The following is a 20,638-nucleotide window of genomic DNA, read 5'->3' on the forward strand; positions in this document are numbered from 1 at the left end:
AGCCTCCCCCGTCAGTCTACCTCCATCCCCGTCGGCCCATTGCTCCTGCAGGTGCGAACTCCGAACAGCGGCCCATGCGAGGGGGACGTTATAAATAGTCCCAAACAGGTAATAAAACGTTTCAACAGTCACAGCCAGGCACTGGGCCTGCCCACCAAAAGCAGTTTTAACTAGCGACTGTAAAAACCCAACTGTGCCAAGCAAACGGTCTGCAGTCCAACACCATGGCCTGCTGGAGTCTAGAGAACGCTAGGCCACTTTACTGGTTAGATGAAAAATAAAAAGCACATTCTATTGCTTTTTCTTTTTTATACAATATAGGGTATTATTCCTTCATGGCCTGAATTTATCAAATGTTCAAAATTCAGTTTGTGCATTTCTGGCCACGGTAAAAGGTCTAACATAATTAATCAAGGGTAGCCTACTTCACTGCACATGTAGGATGGAATTCACCTAGAGCCCTGTAACCTCAACTACTTTCACTTTGATCAACACGCCACTGATTTCCTGCTCGAGAGGAAGGAGGCTCTATCCTGGGCTACAAACCAAAAATGAACAACCCATTTTTACACAATACCATTTTAGACCCCATCATTGAGACTACCATGGGTTAACAATAAACTCCTGCAGCCTAAGCTATATGCTGCAATTTGCATAACTGTTTTGATGAGTCAAGCTAGTTCCTCCCCATCCCAGAAGAATGCTCTGCAGGTTCCATCGCCAAGTCACAATGAAAGATGTGTGACACAAACACAGCCAAGCCAAGATTCTGGTATTAAAGATTGCGTTATAAATGTGAGTAAAAAAATTCAGCTATTCTAAATTAAAAGGCTGATATTTAAGCAATAAGGCCAGAGGGGGTGGTATATGGCCAATATAACACGACTAAGGGTTGTTCTTGTTGTTATGCAAGCCAAATTCTAGGCTAGAAGCAAGGAGAAATAATGTGTTTAATAAAACCCTTATTGCTTTTCTTTTGTCATTTGCTGTGGTATATCAAAAATAGTGTAGTGATACTTCAAATAGAACAGTAAACGTGGATTTTTGTGTCATACCCATGATATTGTCGATATACAGACGGGTGGAATGGTGTTTTAGCCAATCAGCATCCAGGATCCAAACTACCCAGTTTATAAATGAAGACAGGCTAATTGCAGCCAATTTGCAAACATTGACCGGCATATAACAATAAAGCCTTTTAAACAAGTGCAGAAAACCTTAACTAAAGCTGTAATAAACGGAGCCAGCCAGGTATGCGATGGGGCAGCTTTTGCCCCACAATGGAGGCTTTTCCCCATGCAGTGCAGCCAGTACATCATGTGCTCTGTGCTACTGCTAGAGTGCAAGTCCCCGTGTGGCTCTACGGGCTAAGAACAGCCCAGGTTCCCTGCTGTTCGCCTCGGCTCCCGCACTCAGTCAGTCAGTAACTACCATGGGCTTAGCGCCACTGCAGTCTTAATATATGCACTTAGGCCATTCTCTCAATGCCCCTCAATAACAAAGTACAGTATGTGAGTGTAAATAATTTCACAGAGGAAGAGATGGGCATTCATATGGCTTTAAATATAGTTGTTCTGTATCTCTGCATACACCCCCAACCAGAACTTTAACAGATGACGAATAATAGAAAAGGACAATGTGTGTTTCTTACCTGGAGCCGCCTGTGCTTCTGTCCATTCGCTAGTCACAAGGGTCTCAATGATCTTGATGTGAGCATCCGGGCTGGGCTCGCAGCTGATGAAAGAGTGAAAAAATAAGAAAAAAGTCAAATAGAGTCAGCAATTCTCAGGCCAGCTGACTAGCCCTGCTGTTGTGATTAATGTGTGCATGATCTTGCTCCATCTTAATCACTCTCTAACTGATGGGACTTCAAGCATGGCTGCTTTAATTGCAACAGCACAGCTGGCAAATAGAAAAGCTTCCCAACCTAAATCCTTTCACCGCAAATGTGTGTGTCAGTGAGAGTGTGTGTGTGTGTGTGTGTGTGTGTGTGTGTGTGTGTGTGTGTCAGTGAGTGTGAGTGTAGGCTGCTTGCCTGAGAGTGTGTTTCCTTGAGTATATAAAAAGTGTCTGGCTGTCTGTGCACACCTGTCTGTGAGGGCCAGTCCCTCTCTCTCCTCCACCCACCTGGCAGCCTGCTGTCTGAAGAGCATGGGGCTGAAGATCTCGCCCAGGGCGTGGGAGCTGAGCAGGTTCTTGGGCGCGTTGTGGCACACCCGGGACCAGTGGCGCAGCAGGCAGTGGAAGGTGAGCCAGTACTGGGCTGGCAGGCTGGGCGTGCTGGCGATGCGACGCAGCAGCTGGGCACACTCCTTGGGGCTCTGCACCTCTGTGGGACCAACACACACACGGGTGTCAGAGAGGGAGGTATGTCATACATACACATGTTTCTATGTGCTAACACTTACGCAGGTTACGCACAAATTCATTGATAGAGATCACAGAGGGAGATATACACAATGCATTGCCACACATGTATGACTTTGAATGTGTGCCAGGTACGCTGCAGGCTACGCACTAACAAAACCCTTCAAAAAGCTCCTGCAGTTAAAGCTAGTGGTGCTAGCAGACTTCCCTTCGACCAATGGGGTGGCAGAAAAAGGAGCCCTGTGCTCAGTAATCGGGTTAGACAACCGCATTGAGATTGTGTGTGCTCAACAATGAGTGGAGCGCAAGGTACACTTGCAGGTGATTGGCTAGCACTGAGATAAACTTGTGTAAGTTGCTATTAACAACAGAGATCCTGTTTCTGGCCATGTGACAAAAAGATTACTCTGAGATAGCACTGAAGAACATAAGACAGAGATAAAGAAAGCCTGCTGTGACTGTGTGTGTGTGTGTGTGTGTGTGTGTGTGTGTGTGTGTGTGGATATTGACACTAGCTCTAGGTACTGTGGGTTCCCTCTCCAAGGTACAGAGTGTTCAGCAGCCCGGCCAGTGGTAGATTAGGTTAGGACTGCTGCTGTAGGCCAATAATTAACTAGACACCGTACCTTTGGGTTGAGGCACGTTCCACTGAAAGTGATTGCTGAGAGCAACAAACAAATTGAATGAACAGCAACCTCTAACCGACATGCTGATTTGGACATGACCCATTTTCTAGTAGAACATTGACAGGAAGGAAACAGTAGGTGCTATAGAATATTGGTTATGTGATTACATCATGTGGTGTAGACTGATGATTGTATGGCAGTGTTACAGTCACAGTGTGTGTAAGAGTACCTTGGGCGGTGTGGACCAGCTGAGTGTAGATGGCCGGTGGGATGACAGGCTGGGGAAGATCCTGCAGGTACCGACGTAGACCGTCACACAGCATCTGCAGGTCCATCTGGTCCAGGTCTGCTGACGGAGGATCTGAATAGAACCACACACCATTAGATCAAAGTCAAACAGTTTTTCCCCCAAAGAATTGCACACAAAGTCAAATAACATTGAATTTGGGTGGATATACAGTGCATTCGAAAAGTATTCAGACCTCTTGACTTTTCCACATTTTGTGGAACCCATAATGACAGGTTTAGTAATGTTTGCAAAAAATACACTGCTCAAAAGAATAAAGGGAACACTTAAAACACACCACGTAACTCCAAGTCAATCACACTTCTGTGAAATCAAACTGTCCAATTAGGAAGCAACACTGATTGACAATAAATTTCACATGCTGTTGTGCAAATGGAATAGACAAAAGGTGGAAATTATAGGCAATTAGCAAGACACCCCCAAAAAAGGAGTGATTCTGCAGGTGGTGACCACAGACCACTTCTCAGTTCCTATGCTTCCTGGCTGATGTTTTGGTCACTTTTGAATGCTGGCGGTGCTCTCACTCGTGGTAGCATGAGACGGAGTCTACAACCCACACAAGTGGCTCAGGTAGTGCAGTTCATCCAGTATGGCACATCAATGCGAGCTGTGGCAAAAAGGTTTGCTGTGTGTGTCAGCGTAGTGTCCAGAGCATGGAGGCGCTACCAGGAGTCAGGCCAGTACATCAGGAGACGTGGAGGAGGCCGTAGGAGGGCAACAACCCAGCAGCAGGACCGCTACCTCCGCCTTTGTGCCAGGAGGTGCACTGCCAGAGCCCTGCAAAATGACCTCCAGCAGGCCACAAATGTGCATGTGTCTGCTCAAACGGTCAGAAACAGACTCCATGAGGGTGGTATGAGGGCCCGACGTCCACAGGTGGGGGTTGTGCTTACAGCCCAGCACCGTGCAGGACGTTTGGCATTTGCCAGAGAACACCAAGATTGGCAAATTCGCCACTGGCACCCTGTGCTCTTCACAGATGAAAGCAGGTTCACACTGAGCACATGAGCACATGTGACAGACGTGACAGAGTCTGGAGACGCCGTGGAGAACGTTCTGCTGCTTGCAACATCCTCCAGCATGACCGGTTTGGCGGTGGGTCAGTCATGGTGTGGGGTGGCATTTCTTTGTGGGGCCGCACAGCCCTCCATGTGCTCGCCAGAGGTAACCTGACTGCCATTAGGTACCGAGATGAGATCCTCAGACCCCTTGTGAGACCATATGCTGACACATGCACATTTGTGGCCTGCTGGAGGTCATTTTGCAGGGCTCTGGCAGTGCACCTCCTGGCACAAAGGCGGAGGTAGCGGTCCTGCTGCTGGGTTGTTGCCCTCCTACGGCCTCCTCCACGTCTCCTGATGTACTGGCCTGACTCCTGGTAGCGCCTCCATGCTCTGGACACTACGCTGACACACACAGCAAACCTTTTTGCCACAGCTCGCATTGATGTGCCATACTGGATGAACTGCACTACCTGAGCCACTTGTGTGGGTTGTAGACTCCGTCTCATGCTACCACGAGTGAGAGCACCGCCAGCATTCAAAAGTGACCAAAACATCAGCCAGGAAGCATAGGAACTGAGAAGTGGTCTGTGGTCACCACCTGCAGAATCACTCCTTTTTTGGGGGTGTCTTGCTAATTGCCTATAATTTCCACCTTTTGTCTATTCCATTTGCACAACAGCATGTGAAATTTATTGTCAATCAGTGTTGCTTCCTAAGTGGACAGTTTGATTTCATAGAAGTGTGATTGACTTGGAGTTACATTGTGTTGTTTAAGTGTTCCCTTTATTTTTTTGAGCAGTGTATATACCTTATTTATATAATTATTCAGACCCTTTGCTATGCGACTCGAAATTGAGCTCAGGTGAATCCTGTTTCCATTGATCATCCTTGAGATGTTTCTACAACTTGGAGTCCACCTGTGGTAAATTCAATTGATTGGACATGATTTGGAAAGGCACACACTTGTTTATATAAAAGTTTGCACAGTTGACAGTGCATGTCAGATCAAACACCAAGCCATGAGGTTGAAGGAATTGTCCATAGAGCTCCGAGACAGGATTGTGTCGAGAGACAGATCTGGGGGAGGGTACCAAAACATTTCTGCAGCATTAAAGGTCCCCAAGAACACAGTGGCCTCCATCATTCTTAAATGGAAGAGGTTATGAACCACCAAGACTCTTCTAAGACCTTGACCAAGAACCCGATGGTCACTGACAGAGCTCTAGAGTTCCTCTGTGGAGATCGGGGAACCTTCCAGTAGGACAACCATCTCTGCAGCACTCCACCAATCAGGCCTTTATGGTAGAGTGGCCAGACGGAAGCTACTCCCCACTAAAAAGGCACATGACAGCCCACTTGGAGTTTGCCAAAAGGGACACAAAGGACTCCCAGACCATGAGAAACAAGATTCTCTGGTATGATGAAACCAAGATTGAACTCTTTGACCTGAATGTGTCCGCTCAACACCTGGCCAATACCATCCCTACGGTGAAACATCGTGGTGGCAGCATCATGCAGTGGGGATGTTTTTCAGCGGCAGGGACTGGGAGACTAGTCAGGAACAAGGGGGAAATGAATGGTGCTAAGTACAGAGATCCTTGATGAAAACCTGCGCTAGAGCGCTCAGGACCTTAGACTGGGGCGAAGGTTCACCTTCCAACAGGACAGCGACCCTAAGCACACAGCCAAGACAACGCATGAGTGGCTTCGGGACAAGTATCTGAATGTCCTTGAGCGGCCCAGCCAGAGCCCGATCAAACATCTCTGGAGAGACATGAAAATAGCTGTGCAGCGACACTCCCCATCCAGCCTGACAGACCTTGAGAGGATCTGCAGAGAAGAATGGGAGAAAATCCCCAATACACGTGTGCCAAGCTTGGAGCGTCATACCCAAGAAGACTCGAGGCTGTAATCGCTGCCAAAGGAGCTTCAACAAAGTAATGAGTAAAGGGTCTAAATACTTAATTAAATGTGCTATTTCTAAACTGTTTTTGCTTTGTCATTGAGGTATGTGTGTAGATTGAAGAGGAAAAAAACAATTTAATACATTTTCGAATAAGGCTATAACTTAACAAAATGTGGAAAAAGTCGAGGGGTCTGAATACTTTGTGAATGCACTGTAAGTGATAAACATGAACTCTGCTCACCAGTGTCAAAGCACTGTCTAACATCCAGTCCACCATCGGCTGTGAAGGTCCTGTACAGTGTTGGGTTGTCCAGACCTACACAGAATCAAGCAGCACATGATAAGCCACTAGCTTAGATGCAACTACTTAACTTCTCTAGGATAGGGGGCAGCATTTTCACGTTTGGATGAAAAGCATACCCAAATTCAACTGCCAGCTACTCATCCCCAGAAGATAAGATATGCATAGTATTAGTAGATTTGGATAGAAAACACTCTGAAGTTTCTAAAACTGTTTGAATCATGTCTGTGAGTATAACAGAACTTATTTAGCAGGCGAAACCCTGAGGACAAACCATTCAGATTTCTATTTTTCTTTTTTTGAGGTCACTCTTTTCAATGGATTTTCATTGGGAATCCAGATTTCTAATTGACCTTCTTGCAGTTCCTACCGCTTCCTCTAGATGTCAGCAGTCTTTAGAAATTGGTTGAGATTTTTTCCTTTGTGTAATGAAGAAGTACGGCCTTCCAGAACGAGGGTCACTTAAAGTGTACTGTTTGTTAGAGGCGCGTGACCAGAAAGCTAGCTACAGTTTGTTTAAATCCTGTATTGAACACAGATCATCCCATCTTCAATTTTATCATTATTTACATTAAAAAATACCTAAAGTTGTATTACAAAAGTAGTTTGAAATGTTTTGGCAAAGTTTACAGGTAACTTTTAAGATATTTTGTAGTAACGTTGCACAAGTTGAAACCGGTGTTTTTCTGGATATATTTTTCCAAATAAATGGACATTTTGGATATATATCGACGGAATTAATCGAACAAAAGGACCATTTATGATGTTTATGGGACATATTGGAGTGCCAACAACAGAAGCTCGTCAAAGGCATAAATTATATTTTTATTTCTGCGTTTTGTGTTGCACCTGCAGGGTTGAAATATGCTTCTCTCTGTTTACTCTGTTGCTATCCTCATAATAGCATCGTTTGGTTTTGCCGAAAAACCTATTTGAATTCTGACATGTTGGCTGGATTCACAACAAGTGTAGCTTTAATTTGGTATCTTTTTTGTGTGACTTCATGAAAGTTAGATTTTTATAGTAATTTATTTTAATTTGGCGCTCTGCATTTTTACTGGCTTTTGGCCAAGTGGGACGTTAGCGTCCCACATATCCCAGAGAAGTTAAATTCCTAGACAGTCATAAAATCACTATAAAAGGCCTTCCGATTTATTTAAGTATAAAAACATTCAAGGAATAAAGCGCACTACAAGCTACCAGACCTAGTCTCAGGGATGGCTAACTGAAAATCCCTTCAATCTCCACTGAGTTAGGTAAACCTGCTTTTAGTTTCTTTGCACCTCACTTGTGGAATATCCTCCCGAACTCACTCAAATTGGATATTATGATGCCTCTGGAGAGCTACCCTTTAGGTTTTCGCTCCAACCCCAGTTGTAACTAACGTGATTCATCTTATCAACCAGCTAAGTGTGAGAATCAGGAGCGCTAGATTAATAGGGTTGGAGCAAAAATCTACTGGCATGGTAGCTCTCCAGGAACAGGGTTGGAAAGCCCTACTCTAGGGCAATTCAGACGGCTGATTAATGACTTTTTTTATTGAAGAATGTGTTTTGTTTTCTATGATTGTGTTTTGTATCACTGTTCTGCTTTTCATAGTGTATAGATTTTGGAATATTATTGTAATTACAGGGCTCTTCAGACCAAATAGACCTTATCTCAGCATGACTTCTTGTCAAAATAAAGGTTAAATAAATAATTACATAAGTAACTGAAACCATGTTGTTGATACACGAGGGGTGGATCTTCTAGAATGTAAATCTAGGAAATGTTTAGATGACCAGTGTGGGTGTGTGCTAGTCCATTGTGTACAGGCCAGTGCACCTTTCTTCTCGATGGCCTCCAGCAGCCTGGCCAGCATGGGAGGAGCCGTCTCTGGGAGGGCAAACTGCTCTGTCAGGTCCAGGAGGGTGGAGCCTGGAAAACGAGAGAAGAGAGGAATAGCGGTTCAGTCATTTTCACTTAAAAAAAGGTAGTTTTAGGATTCAATCGATAACAATTATGGAGGCTAACAAAGAGTGAGAGAGGAAAGGGGATAAGTTGTTGAGGGTTAATTTTATTTCAACATTTCAGGAAGTGCATTGAAATGCAGTACATTAATTGAAAAATGCCCGACCCTGGTTTAACCAAGCCCTGGATGGTCATAGGTAACGGAGTCAATTCCTCCAACCCTCTCTAACACGACACAAAGGGGTCAATTTTGGGCCTCCACTTCAATCCCACCACCATGATGGTCTCCACCCACACCCCTCGCCCTCAGGCAGCCTATTAAGGCAGCCTATTAATATATCAATCCCACGTTGCACTGCATTCACATGGTGTGCCTTTTAAAAATGGTCAGGAAGGGAGATTTGGGACAGCAGCGCTACTTCAAAAAGGTATTGCAGACACCAGACCAAAGGGCCGATGGAGAGACAAAAAGGCAACTGTGCAAAACCGAACGATTCAGGTTGGAGAGGTGCCGAGCAGTAGGATACCATGAAGGTAGCGTTGGGGTGAACCAAGGGGCTAAGCAAACACCATGTGATATGCATAAGGCAAGCCAGGTCTGAGGCTTTGCCCCCCCCACCCCACTTTTTTCATTAGATCTTAGCATCCAGGTGTGGACATGAAAGGGTCTGTGGGCTGGCACCGATTTTATTTGGATTTGCAAAAAGGTTATTTTGAAAGAGCACCTTTCTGAAAGGCCCAACTGTTTGAGGATTTCAGTCTGCAGTTTCAAACGCAGACGACCATGAATGGAGCCCCTTTCACGGTTTCCCTTTATTTCACTAATTAAGAGATGGAGAGCATCTAAAATAAATAAATCCATCTCAGAAGATTTCAAAGGGTTCCAATATTAAGGCAATGTAGTGGCATTGCCTACATGTGTATTTATCCTATTGTTTTTAACAAACAAATGTCAATTATTGCTCTACCCTTTTTAGTAAAACGGGCACGAAACCGGGCATCTAGAGTAGCCATCTACGCATACACACCGGTCATTAGCCTGGAAACGTTCTCTCCCCCGTTAGGCTGCTTACTTGCCTAAATAATGATCTGACATATTTTAACGCTACGTCCTCGTTAGCGCACCGAACGCTGTGGATAACGCTGTCCGGTTGTATGTGAACCAACTGGATTAGCAGGGAGAAAGACCTTCAGCCACTAGACACGCTAAACCCTGTGTAGGCTAAAGAGACTAGAGGTCGACCGATTAATCGGAATGGCCGATTAATTAGGGCAATCGGTAATCTGTCTTTTTTTTTTTTTACACCTTTATTTAAACTAGGCAAGTCAGTTAAGAACACATTCTTATTTTCAATGATAGCCTAGGAACGGTGGGTTAACTGCCTTGTTCAGAGGCAGAACGACAGATTTTTACCTTGTCAGCTTGGGGATTCGTTTTTGCAACCTTCCGGTTACTAGTCCAACGCTCAAACCACCTGCCTTACATTGCACTCCATGAGGAGCCTGTGTGGCAGGCTGACTACCTGTTACGCGAGGGCAGCAAGAAGCCAAGGTAAGTTGCTAGCTAGCATTAAACTTATCTTATAAAAAACAATCAATCTTAACATAATCACTAGTTAACTACACATGGTTGATGATATTACAAGTTTATCTAGCGTGTCCTGTGTTGCATATAATCGATGCGGTGCCCGTTAATTTCTCATTGAATCACAGCCTACTTTGGACAAACGGGTGATGATTTAACAAGCGCATTTGCAAAAAAAAGCACTGTCGTTGCACCAATGCACCTAACCATAAACATCAATGCCTTTCTTTAAAATCAATACACAAGTATATATTTTTAAACCTGCATACAGTGGGGAGAACAAGTATTTGATAACCTGCAAAATCGGCAGTGTTTCCTACTTACTTATGTCATGCAATAAAATGCTAATTACTTAAAAATCATACAATGTGATTTTCTGGATTTTTGTTTTAGATTCCGTCTCTCACAGTTGAAGTGTACCTATGATAAAAAATTACAGACCTCTACATGCTTTGTAATTAGGAAAACCTGCAAAATCGTCAGTGTATCAAATACTTGTTCTCCCCACTGTATTTAGTTAATATTGCCTGCTAACATTCATTTCTTATAACTAGGGAAATTGTGTCACTTCTCTTGCGTTCCGTGCAAGCAGTCAGGGTATATGCAGCAGTTTGGGCAACCTGGCTCATTGCAAACTGTGTGAAGTCCATTTATTCCTAACAAAGGCCGTAATTAATTTGCCAGAATTGTAAATAATTATGACATAACATTGACGGTTGTACAATATAACAGCAATATTTAGACTTAGGGATGCCATCCGTTAGATAAAATACGGAACGGTTCCGTATTTCACTGAAAGAAGAAAAGTTTTGTTTTCGAAATGATAGTTTCCGGATTTGACCATTTTAATGACCAAAGGCTCGTATTTCTGTATGTTATGTTATAATTAAATCTATGATTTGATAGAGCAGTCTGACTGAGCGGTGGTAGGCACCAGCAGGCTCGAAAGCATTCATTCAAACAATACTTTCGCGTGTTTGCCAGCAGCTCTTCGGAATGCTTCAAGCGCTGTTTATGACTTCAACTCCCGAGATTAGGCTGGTGTAACCGATGTGAAATGGCTAGCTAGTTAGCGGGGTGCGCACTAATAGCGTTTCAATCGGTGACGTCACTCGCTCTGAGACTTGGAGTAGTTGTTCCCCTTGCTCTGCATGGGTAACGCTGCTTCGAGGGTGGCTGTTGTCGATGTGTTCCTGGTTCGAGCAGAGGTAGGAGCGAGGAGAGGGACGGAAGCTATACTGTTACACTGGCTATATTAAAGTGCCTATAAGAACATCCAATAGTCAAAGGTATATGAAATACAAATCGTATAGAGAGAAATAGTCCTATAATTCCTATAATAACTACAACCTAAAACTTCTTACCTGGGAATATTTAAGACTCATGTTAAAAGGAACCACCAGCTTTCATATGTTCTGAGCAAGGAACTTAAACGTTAGCTTTTTTACATGGCACATATTGCACGTTTACTTTCTTCTCCAACACTTTGTACTTGCATCATTTAAACAAAATTGAACAGTTTTCATTATTTATTTGAGGCTAAATTGATTTTATTGATATTAAGTTAAGTGTTCATTCAGTTGTTGTAATTGTCATTACAAATAAATTAAATTAAAAAAATTAAAAAATTGGCCGATTAATTGGTATCGGCTTTTTTTGGTCCTCCAATAATTGGTATCGGCGTTGAAAAATCATAATCGGTCGACCTCTAAAAGAGACAACCGTCATCTGGAAGACACAGTGTGGACCCACCACACGGACCAGAAAGCGAGTCGTTTTCTCAGAAGCAGTGAACTTTGAGGTACTGGAACACCAACGTTTCCCCAAATAGAGAGCTAGGCATCCAGTGCCACCTCTGCATGACTTGGAAGTGTAACCTTCCTACCCAGACAGACATCCTACACTGCTGTCCCTCTACTGCCAAAGCCCTGCCTGCATCGGCCTCCCGCTTCTGGGAAAATCACTTCACAACCTGGGGCTAAATTTACACCTGGCCTCAGTGCTGCTAAAAGTAAATATGCAGAATAACAAGCCTAGCCAGGCCTAGATACAATCATCATGTTCTATTTTTTTTAAACTTATCTACAATCATATTCTAGCATTCCTAGATTATAGATAAGACTGCATTTACCATTGTGATAACTATAGTAAGATACCTTGTGTTCTTAAAAGTGAAATGCTACCTCTGTGTGCTCATCTGTACAGACACACACTGATTTTAGTATCATAGTTTTGAGTAGACCTATATCAGCTTTCACAAAATGATTTTCTACGATATAATATAGATAGATACTATGACTCCAAGTAACAATTTATTTTTATTTTTAATTTTATTTTTAAAATCGGTTGGTGGACATTCCCTCAAACCGCAGTACTATTCAAAGTGTCCTGTATCTGGGACTGTGTTTATTTACTCTATCCATAGCAGCCCTGTGAGTGACACGGGGAGGGGGAAGATAAAGTTGTTTCTCAGTACCATCTGCGCAACCTGATAGTTCCAATGCCGACGGGCCGGTGTCGAGTGACACAGAAAATGACAGAAATGTTCAGGCCGATCAGTTGGTGATTTCCATGAGGCACTGCCACGAGAACAAGAAACAGAGCAGAAGGCAGAGGTGCAGCGAGCGAGAGAGAGCGAGGGGCGGCGAGCGAGGCGGCCGAGAGAGAGCGCGCGAGAGAGCGAGTGAGTGGGGCGGAGCGAGCGAGCGGGGCGGCGCGAGAGAGCGAGCGAGCGGGGCGGCGCGAGAGAGCGAGCGAGCGGGGCAGCAAGAGAGGGGCAGCAAGAGAGGGGCAGCAAGAGAGGGGCAGCAAGAGAGGGGCAGCAAGAGAGGGGCGAGGGGCGAGGAGAGAGAGCGAGGGGCGAGGAGCGAGAGCGAGGGGCGAGGAGCGAGAGCGAGGGGCGAGGAGCGAGAGCGAGGGGCGAGGAGCGAGAGAGAGAGGGGCAACCAGATAATAAACTGGTTTATCTATTTAACTTGCTTTCGCTCCTTTGCTCTGCAGAGAGCTAACAAGGAATGCAAACATACAGGTATGGTTAGTCCTTCTGCAGCTTTCAGCGCTGTCTCTCCCACAGTTCAAAAACTAGAACATTTTTCTATGCCTGCATTATTAGAATGCTTGTGCACATAGCAGAACCCTTCACCCAGGCTTGAGACAATTTCTCAAAGCAAAAAGGATTTTATTTAAAGACACTGCAAGAAAATGTGAATGTTTAAGAGTAGCTGCCTATTGCTAAATAGCTTTTCCCCCCCCATTCGGGAATAGCCTACCAAAGAAACTATTGAGGAGCCTATTGAACAAGTCTCCACAAGCCCACGTGTTTAGCAGGATTCCTCATAATATCCCAGAAGGCATCAGCTCAGTTAGCCAGTCAGTCAACCACAGGTTGAGGAAGTCAACGCAGCTGCCACTGGTGCGGCAGGCGTCGGCGGTGTTGGCTACAGGGGAACACTCTCTCCCCAGTTCAAACGGTACCTGTAAACTCCAGTAATGGCTGTGGCCAGGCCAGGGCATGGAACACCAACGACGGACTAAAGATAGTGCACACCTCTGTTAAATGTAAGGTCCCGGTCATGTAACCAGCATTTTCAGAGGTTCTAGTATTTATTTTCTTCTGAGGAGGAGGTTCTGTGGAAAAAGTGTGACTGAAAACTGATGACCATTAGAGCAGCCATAGTGTTAGATGTGTGACTTGAGTCCATGTACTTCAAGGGGCAACTGGGTATAAAAAAAGAATCTGTCCTCAGCAGTTGATGCTTTGTTGAAACAATATTTATTTCTCTCAATTATCTGTCAGAAGAGTATTAGAAAGCTATTGGGTGAAATGGCCAGGTCAGTGTGGCTTTTTACTACTATACCAGCATGTGAAATAGGCTATATAACATGGAGTAGCCTTGAGTTTGGACACATGAAATGGGGCTGCAGGCATGAGAAAAGTGAGACTACGTCTCCCCCTGCAGAGAGAAAATAGCAACACATGGACCTCACTGAGAACCAATGAATAGCCTGTTGCTACACTGGCGGGGAAAAAATAAAATAAAAAAATAATAATTTATTGGTGCTTTGTGCAAAATATTTGGTTCAACTGAAGGTCTATAATAAACCAGTATCATAATGTACAATTTCAAGACTCACAATTACAGATTCCACCAAGAAATTAGACAAATAATGATGACAACCATTGCCATCCAGGCCTATATTTGAACAAAAACAAAAAGAAAACCTGTTTGTTTTAGGCCTACATCAATTGATTCAATCAATAAAGTCCAAAGCATTCCCATTATAAGATATAAGAACCAAACGTCATCTACCTTTGTGCACTCTTCCATCCCATGTACAGCTGATTCTCAAGATCTTGCACACTAATGAGATGCTATTGAGCCCACACTACTACACTGTCTGAGCCAAGGATTTAATTTCTAACCAATCATTTCTAACAATTTCTGCTAGTTAGTTTTTGTTACCATGTGGGTTTTAGCTTGCTTGAGCCTGCTAACTGAGGAGTGTTAATTCACCTATTTCCATACATATTTCATTTTAAAACATTTATCTTACAAAGAGTTGTACATACATGGAATTGTATTTAGGGTTTTTAACTCATTTTTTTCTAATCTCTACAGGAAAATGCCACGGGCACTATCTGATGTGTGGAGACATTTCACTGCAGCTAATGTAGAAGGAAAAGTCATGTAAATTTGCAAATACCATGCCAAATCATATGTGAAGAATGCAACAAAGATGCAGAATAATCTGGCCAAGTGCATAAAAAGTTCCCTCAGCGCTCACAACAAGCAACCTCTGACAAAAGTCCCTCTACTTCTACTCGAGGTGAAAATTATGAATCAGACACCTTATCGATATCAATAGCTCATGGTTCTCCTGGAATCATAAGTAGTCAGAGGAACGTAGTCAGAGAAATGCTGATGAATGTCTTGCTCGAGCTGTGTATGCAACTGGTTCACCTCTGATGCTCACAGGCAATGTGTATTGGAAGAGATTTCTGAATGTTCTTCGCCCAGCATACACCCCTCCAACCAGACATGCTTTATCTACTCATTTGCTGGATGCAGAGTTCAAGTGAAGGTCAAGCAAATCATAGAGAAAGCAGACTATATTGCAATCATCTCTGGTGGTTGGTTGAATGTTCGTGAGCAAGGAATAATAAACTACATCATCTCCACCACTCAACCAGTATTCTACAAGAGCACAGACATAAGGGACACACCGGTCTCTACATTGCAGATGAGCTGAAGGCAATCAATGACCTTGGACCACAGAAGGTATTTGCACTGCTGACAGACAATTCTGCATGAACATGAAGGCTGCTTGGTCTAAAGTACGGGAGTCCTACCCTCACATCACACCCATTGGCTGTGCTGCTCATACATTGAATCTGCTCCTCAAGGACATCATGTCACTGAAAACAATGGATACACTCTACAAGAGAGCCATGGAAATGGTTAGGTATGTGAAGGGTCATCAAGTTATAGATGCAATCTACCTCACCAAGCAAAGTGAGAAGAATAAGAGCACCACATTGAAGCTGCCCAGCTGTCATCATGTGGAGACATGAGGGGTGCGTCACTTGAGTGGGAGGGGTGCGTCACTTGAGTGGGTTGAGTTACTGACGTGATCTTCCTGTCTGGGTTGGCGCCCCCCCTTGGTTTGTGCTGTGGTGGAGATCTTTGTGGGCTATACTCGGCCTTGTCTCAGGATTGTAAGTTGGTGGTTGAAGATATCCCTCTAGTGGTGCGGGGGCTGTGCTTTGGCAAAGTGGGTGGGGTTATATCCTTCCTGTTTGGCCCTGTCCGGGGGTATCATCGGATGGGGCCACAGTGTCTCCTGACCCCTCCTGTCTCAGCCTCCAGTATTTATGCTGCAGTAGTTTATGTGTCGGGGGGCTAGGGTCAGTTGGTTATACCTGGAGTACTTCTCCTGTCTTATCCAGTGTCCTGTGTGAATTTAAGTATGCTCTCTCTAATTTTCTCATTCTCTCTTTCTTTCTCTCTCTCGGAGGACCTGAGCCCTAGGACCATACGTCAGGACTACCGGGCATGATGACTCCTTGCTGTCCCCAGTCCACCTGGCCTTGCTGCTATTCCAGTTTCAACTGTTCTGCCTGCGGTTATGGAACCGCCACCTGTCCCAGACCTGCTGTTTTCAACTCTTAATGATCGGCTATGAAAAGCCAACTGAAAATTATTCATGATTATTATTTGACCATGCTTGTCACTTATGAACATTTTGAACATCTTGGCCATGTTCTGTTATAATCTCCACCCGGCACAGCCAGAAGAGGACTGGCCACCCCTCATAGCCTGGTTCCTCTCTAGGTTTCTTCCTAGGTTTTGGCCTTTCTAGGGAGTTTTTCCTAGCCACCATGCTTCTACACCTGCATTGCTTGCTGTTTGGGGTTTTAGGCTGGGTTTCTGTACAGCACTTCGAGATATTAGCTGATGTACGAAGGGCTATATAAAATAAACTTGATTTGATCATGTTTGACAGTCTCTTGGAGGGGAAGGAGTCTCTCCAAGAAATGGCCATATCACAGTCTGCCGATATGGACAGCCCCATCAAGAGGATCCTCCTGGATGATGTATTGTGGGAGAGTGGTAAGCAGCCTGAAACTCCTGAAACCTATAGCAGTAGCCATTGCACAGATTGAGGGAGACAATGCCATCCTGTCTGATGTTCAGACTCTGCTTGCAGATGTAAGAGAAGAAATCCATACTGTCCTGCCCACTTCACTGTTGCTCTAAGCAGAGGAAACTGCAGTTCTGAAATACATCAAAAAGGGTGAAGACTTCTGCCTGAAGCCCATACACGCCGCAGCGTACATGTTGGACCCCAACTATGCTGGAAAGAGCATCCTGTCTGGTGCAGAGATCAGCAAGACCTATGGTGTCATCACTACCGTGTCTCGCCAACTTGGCCTGGATGAAGGCAAGGTTCTTGGCAGTCTGGCGAAGTACACTTCCAAGCAAGAGCTTTGGGAAGGAGATGCAATATGGCAGTCGTGCCAACATATCTCATCATCCACCTGGTGGAAGGGACTTTGTGGATCTGAGGCTCTTTCCCCTGTTGCCGCATTCATCCTCCAAATCCCACCAACATCAGCCACCTCAGAGCGCAACTGGTCATTGTTTGGGAACACACACACCAAAGCACGCAACAGGCTGACCAATACAAGGGTTGAAAAATTGGTGGCCATCCAGGCAAATTTGAGGCTTTTTGAGCCTGACAACGAGCCGACCTCAACAAGGTTGGAAAGTGACAGTGAAGCTGAGGCCCCAGAGTCTGATGGACATTGAGGAGGTCCAGGGAGAAGACATGGAAGCCTGAGAGGAAGACAACCAAAGCTTTAGTTTGTAGACTATCATTTTACAGATAGATGTATGTTGAAAACGTTTTTGGGAGATGTGATGGATCATTGGGGATCATTCAATATGCCCTTTCTTTTGTTGTTCAGTGAAATCATCCCATGTGAAGAGTCAACTCATTTAAAAGTTAAATTCGTAACTAAATTGTTTTTGTTTTTTATATCTATTGGAAGGATTTAATAATTTGCAATTATGTCTACTTATGATAAGGTAAAAGGTTTATGTTTCTGTCTCCATATGATATGGTAAATAAACTCAGCAAAAAAAAGAAACGGCCCTTTTTCAGGACCATGTCTTTCAAGATAATTTGTAAAAATCCAAATAACTTCACAGATCTTCATTTTAAAGGGTTCTTGACGCTAGGGGTCAGATTTAACGCTAGGGGACAGCTGACTGTCCTCGCAGCGGCAGACCACGTGTAACAACACCTGCACAGGATTGGTACATCCGATCATCACACCTGGGGGACAGGTACAGGATGGCAACAACTGCCCGAGTTTCACCAGGAACGCACAATCCCTCCATCAGTGCTCAGACTGTCTGCAATAGGCTGAGAGGCTGGTCTGAGGGCTTGCAGACCTGTTGTAAGGCAGGTCCTCACCAGACATCACAGGCAACAACGTCACCTATGGGCACAAACCCACTGTCGCTGGACCAGACAGGACTGTCAAAAAGTGCTCTTCACTGACGAGTCGTGATTTTGTCTCACCAGGGGTGATGGTCGGATTCACGTTTATCATCGAAGGAATGAGCGTTACACTGAGGCCTGTACTCTGGAGCGGGATCGATTTGGAAGTGGAGGGTCCGTCATGGTCTGGGGCGGTATGTCACAGCATCATGAGACTGCCTGCAATGGCAACAAGCTCAATATCAATGCTGTGCGTTACAGGGAAGACAACCTCCTCCCTCATGTGGTACCCTTCCTGCAGGCTCATCCTGACCCTCCAGCATGACAATGCCATTCCCCCCAGAAATGTCTGGAAACTTGCAGGTGCCTTGGTGGAAGAGTGGGGTAACATCTCACAGCAAGAACTGACAAATCTGGTGCAGTCCATGAGGAGATGCACTGCAGTACTTAATGCAGCTGGTGGCCACACCAGATACTGACTTACTTTGATTTTGACCCCCCTTTGTTCAGGGACACATTATTCAATTTCTGTTAGTCACGTCTGTGGAACTTGTTCAGTTTATGTCTCAGTTGTTGAATTTTGTTATGCTCATACAAATATTTACACGTTAAGTTTGCTGAAAATAAACGCAGTTGACAGTGAGAGGACGTTTCTTTTTTTGCTGAGTTTATATCCAATGCAAAAAACATCTACATTTAAATGGTATTAATATTAATTTGCATATATTTCCGTTACTTCCCACGGAAAGTTTCCACCTCTGAATATTCCCCAAAATGTGCAACCTAATCACAGTCAATGGCAGCCACAGTATGCATTATGGGCTGAGGTATCAGCATAGGGGCCTGGGCGCAATAAGTCTCCTTTGGATCATTATAGAACTCCACACCCCCTCTCTCAACGTGAGGCTGGCTCTCACCATGGTACCCATTCCTTTTACTGATGTTTGGCATATTTTACATCTCACATCTTCTCTTTCCTTCCTTCACCTCTATCCCCCCCCCCTCTCTCGCTCTCCCGCTGTCTAATCCTGCTCGCAGACATGCTTCGCCTCCAGTAATAAGATTTGCCAATTCAGACTCCAGTCTCTAGAGGCGATCAAGTAATGAAACTCACATGTGCGCGCTCTCATGCACACATGCCCATAAAAACAGGCCTTTTACTGGAATGCTGCCGGGCCAAGAGCAGTTTGCTGGGGGTTTTAAAAAGATAAATCAAATTACAATGTGGATAGGTTTGATTGTTGCCCTCAAATGAAGTTCTGTGCGGTTTGTGCTTTGGTGTTTGAATGTGATCAGCTCTAATTTGATGGCCTGATATGCACTTAGCATGTAGGGGGAAACCCCAAAGAGTGTAAAGTCTAGATGCAGAATAATCATATAAAACCCTATAGGTGTGACTTTAACATTCTTTTTCGACTGTAATACTTGTCATTATACTGACCTACTACATGAGTAGCATAAACCAACATAAAGGCTACATTTAGAATAAACAAAATACCACATCTTCAAAATAAAAACGGGGGAATCAAATGTGTAAAGTAGTCAACTACAGCACAGATGACCCAACACAGTGTGTGTGAAACAGTCACCATTCAGTTCCCTTTCACCGTGCATCCATTTGTCCTGCCGGCATTGTGCCCCAAGTTAATGCAATCAGCATTTGGAAATTCTACTGATTCATCACAACGCCACAAATCAGTGCAGTCTGTGTGCCCCCCTCCACCAAAGGAGCGCCATTACCACCCCGACTATACCACAGCTGCCTTCAGCTCTATTGAGTTCCCACCACATTAGAGTAAACTATTCCAGCGGGTACATTGTAACTACTTGAATTGTGAGTTAGTTGGGTCTTTGACTTTAGAGGGGGTATGGCCATCTATCATAGGCTCCATATAATAAAGGCATATTTGAACATGGAGCAACCACCCCAACCACTCCATGCCTGGTTTAAGGGAAAGTGTGCATTCTTTGTAGAACGAGGCAACAATTCTCCTTTAGAAAAACAGCTCAATACAGCAATGCTCTTTGGCCGAGCACTAATTTGTCCACGACAATAAGATTTCTACATTATCTAAATCTCCAGCTATGCAGGCAGAGTGTACTTATTCACTCTCCTCATTCTCTCCCTCTTATTCCTGAGCTTCTCTTTGGTACAGCTACAAATGGGGCTAACTTTATTACTGTTTTACTCTTAGCGGCTGGATACAAAACCCCCTTCCCTCTCCTACATGCTAACTATTCTCTCTACTTTAATACTGTACAGGCGTAGTTCTCAGAGTAAAGCGCCCTCTCCTCTCATTCTCTCGTGCTCTTCCTTTTTGTCTGCGTCACAAACTGTCACTTTAGCCTCCTGCACTACTACGTTGCAAACTGTCTGTCCACATCGTGCACATTCACATGTATAAAAGCATGACCAACTACATAGTTCCAAAACAGCCACCACAGCATCCTAGCTAAGAAAAGGCATGAGTTTGCGCTTAGAAATAGGCTGATAAAATGCAGTCTTAGAGAAAAGATAAGGTGACTTACATCTGATAAGCATGCATGTCAAAAAAAGGTGTTTGGACATAAATCCACGGTAACAG

At 44.4% G+C, this 20,638-nt stretch overlaps 1 protein-coding gene across 3 annotated transcripts in view; it reads right to left on the bottom strand.

The window, feature by feature from the left end:
• The window catches only part of LOC120025946 (phosphatidylinositol 3-kinase regulatory subunit alpha), a 61,724-nt gene that overhangs the window by 24,895 nt on the left and 16,191 nt on the right, over positions 1–20,638 (bottom strand). For all 3 annotated transcript variants that reach the window (XM_038970687.1, XM_038970689.1, XM_038970688.1), the window contains 5 exons: positions 8,336–8,428; positions 6,452–6,526; positions 3,223–3,354; positions 2,128–2,329; positions 1,652–1,734 (listed from right to left, as the gene is read on the bottom strand). In XM_038970687.1, the coding sequence (XP_038826615.1) occupies positions 1,652–1,734; positions 2,128–2,329; positions 3,223–3,354; positions 6,452–6,526; positions 8,336–8,428 (585 nt within the window). The remainder of the gene's footprint in view (positions 1–1,651; positions 1,735–2,127; positions 2,330–3,222; positions 3,355–6,451; positions 6,527–8,335; positions 8,429–20,638) is intronic.

Source organism: Salvelinus namaycush, chromosome 31 (assembly GCF_016432855.1).
Source record: "Salvelinus namaycush isolate Seneca chromosome 31, SaNama_1.0, whole genome shotgun sequence".
Taxonomy (NCBI): domain Eukaryota; kingdom Metazoa; phylum Chordata; class Actinopteri; order Salmoniformes; family Salmonidae; genus Salvelinus; species Salvelinus namaycush.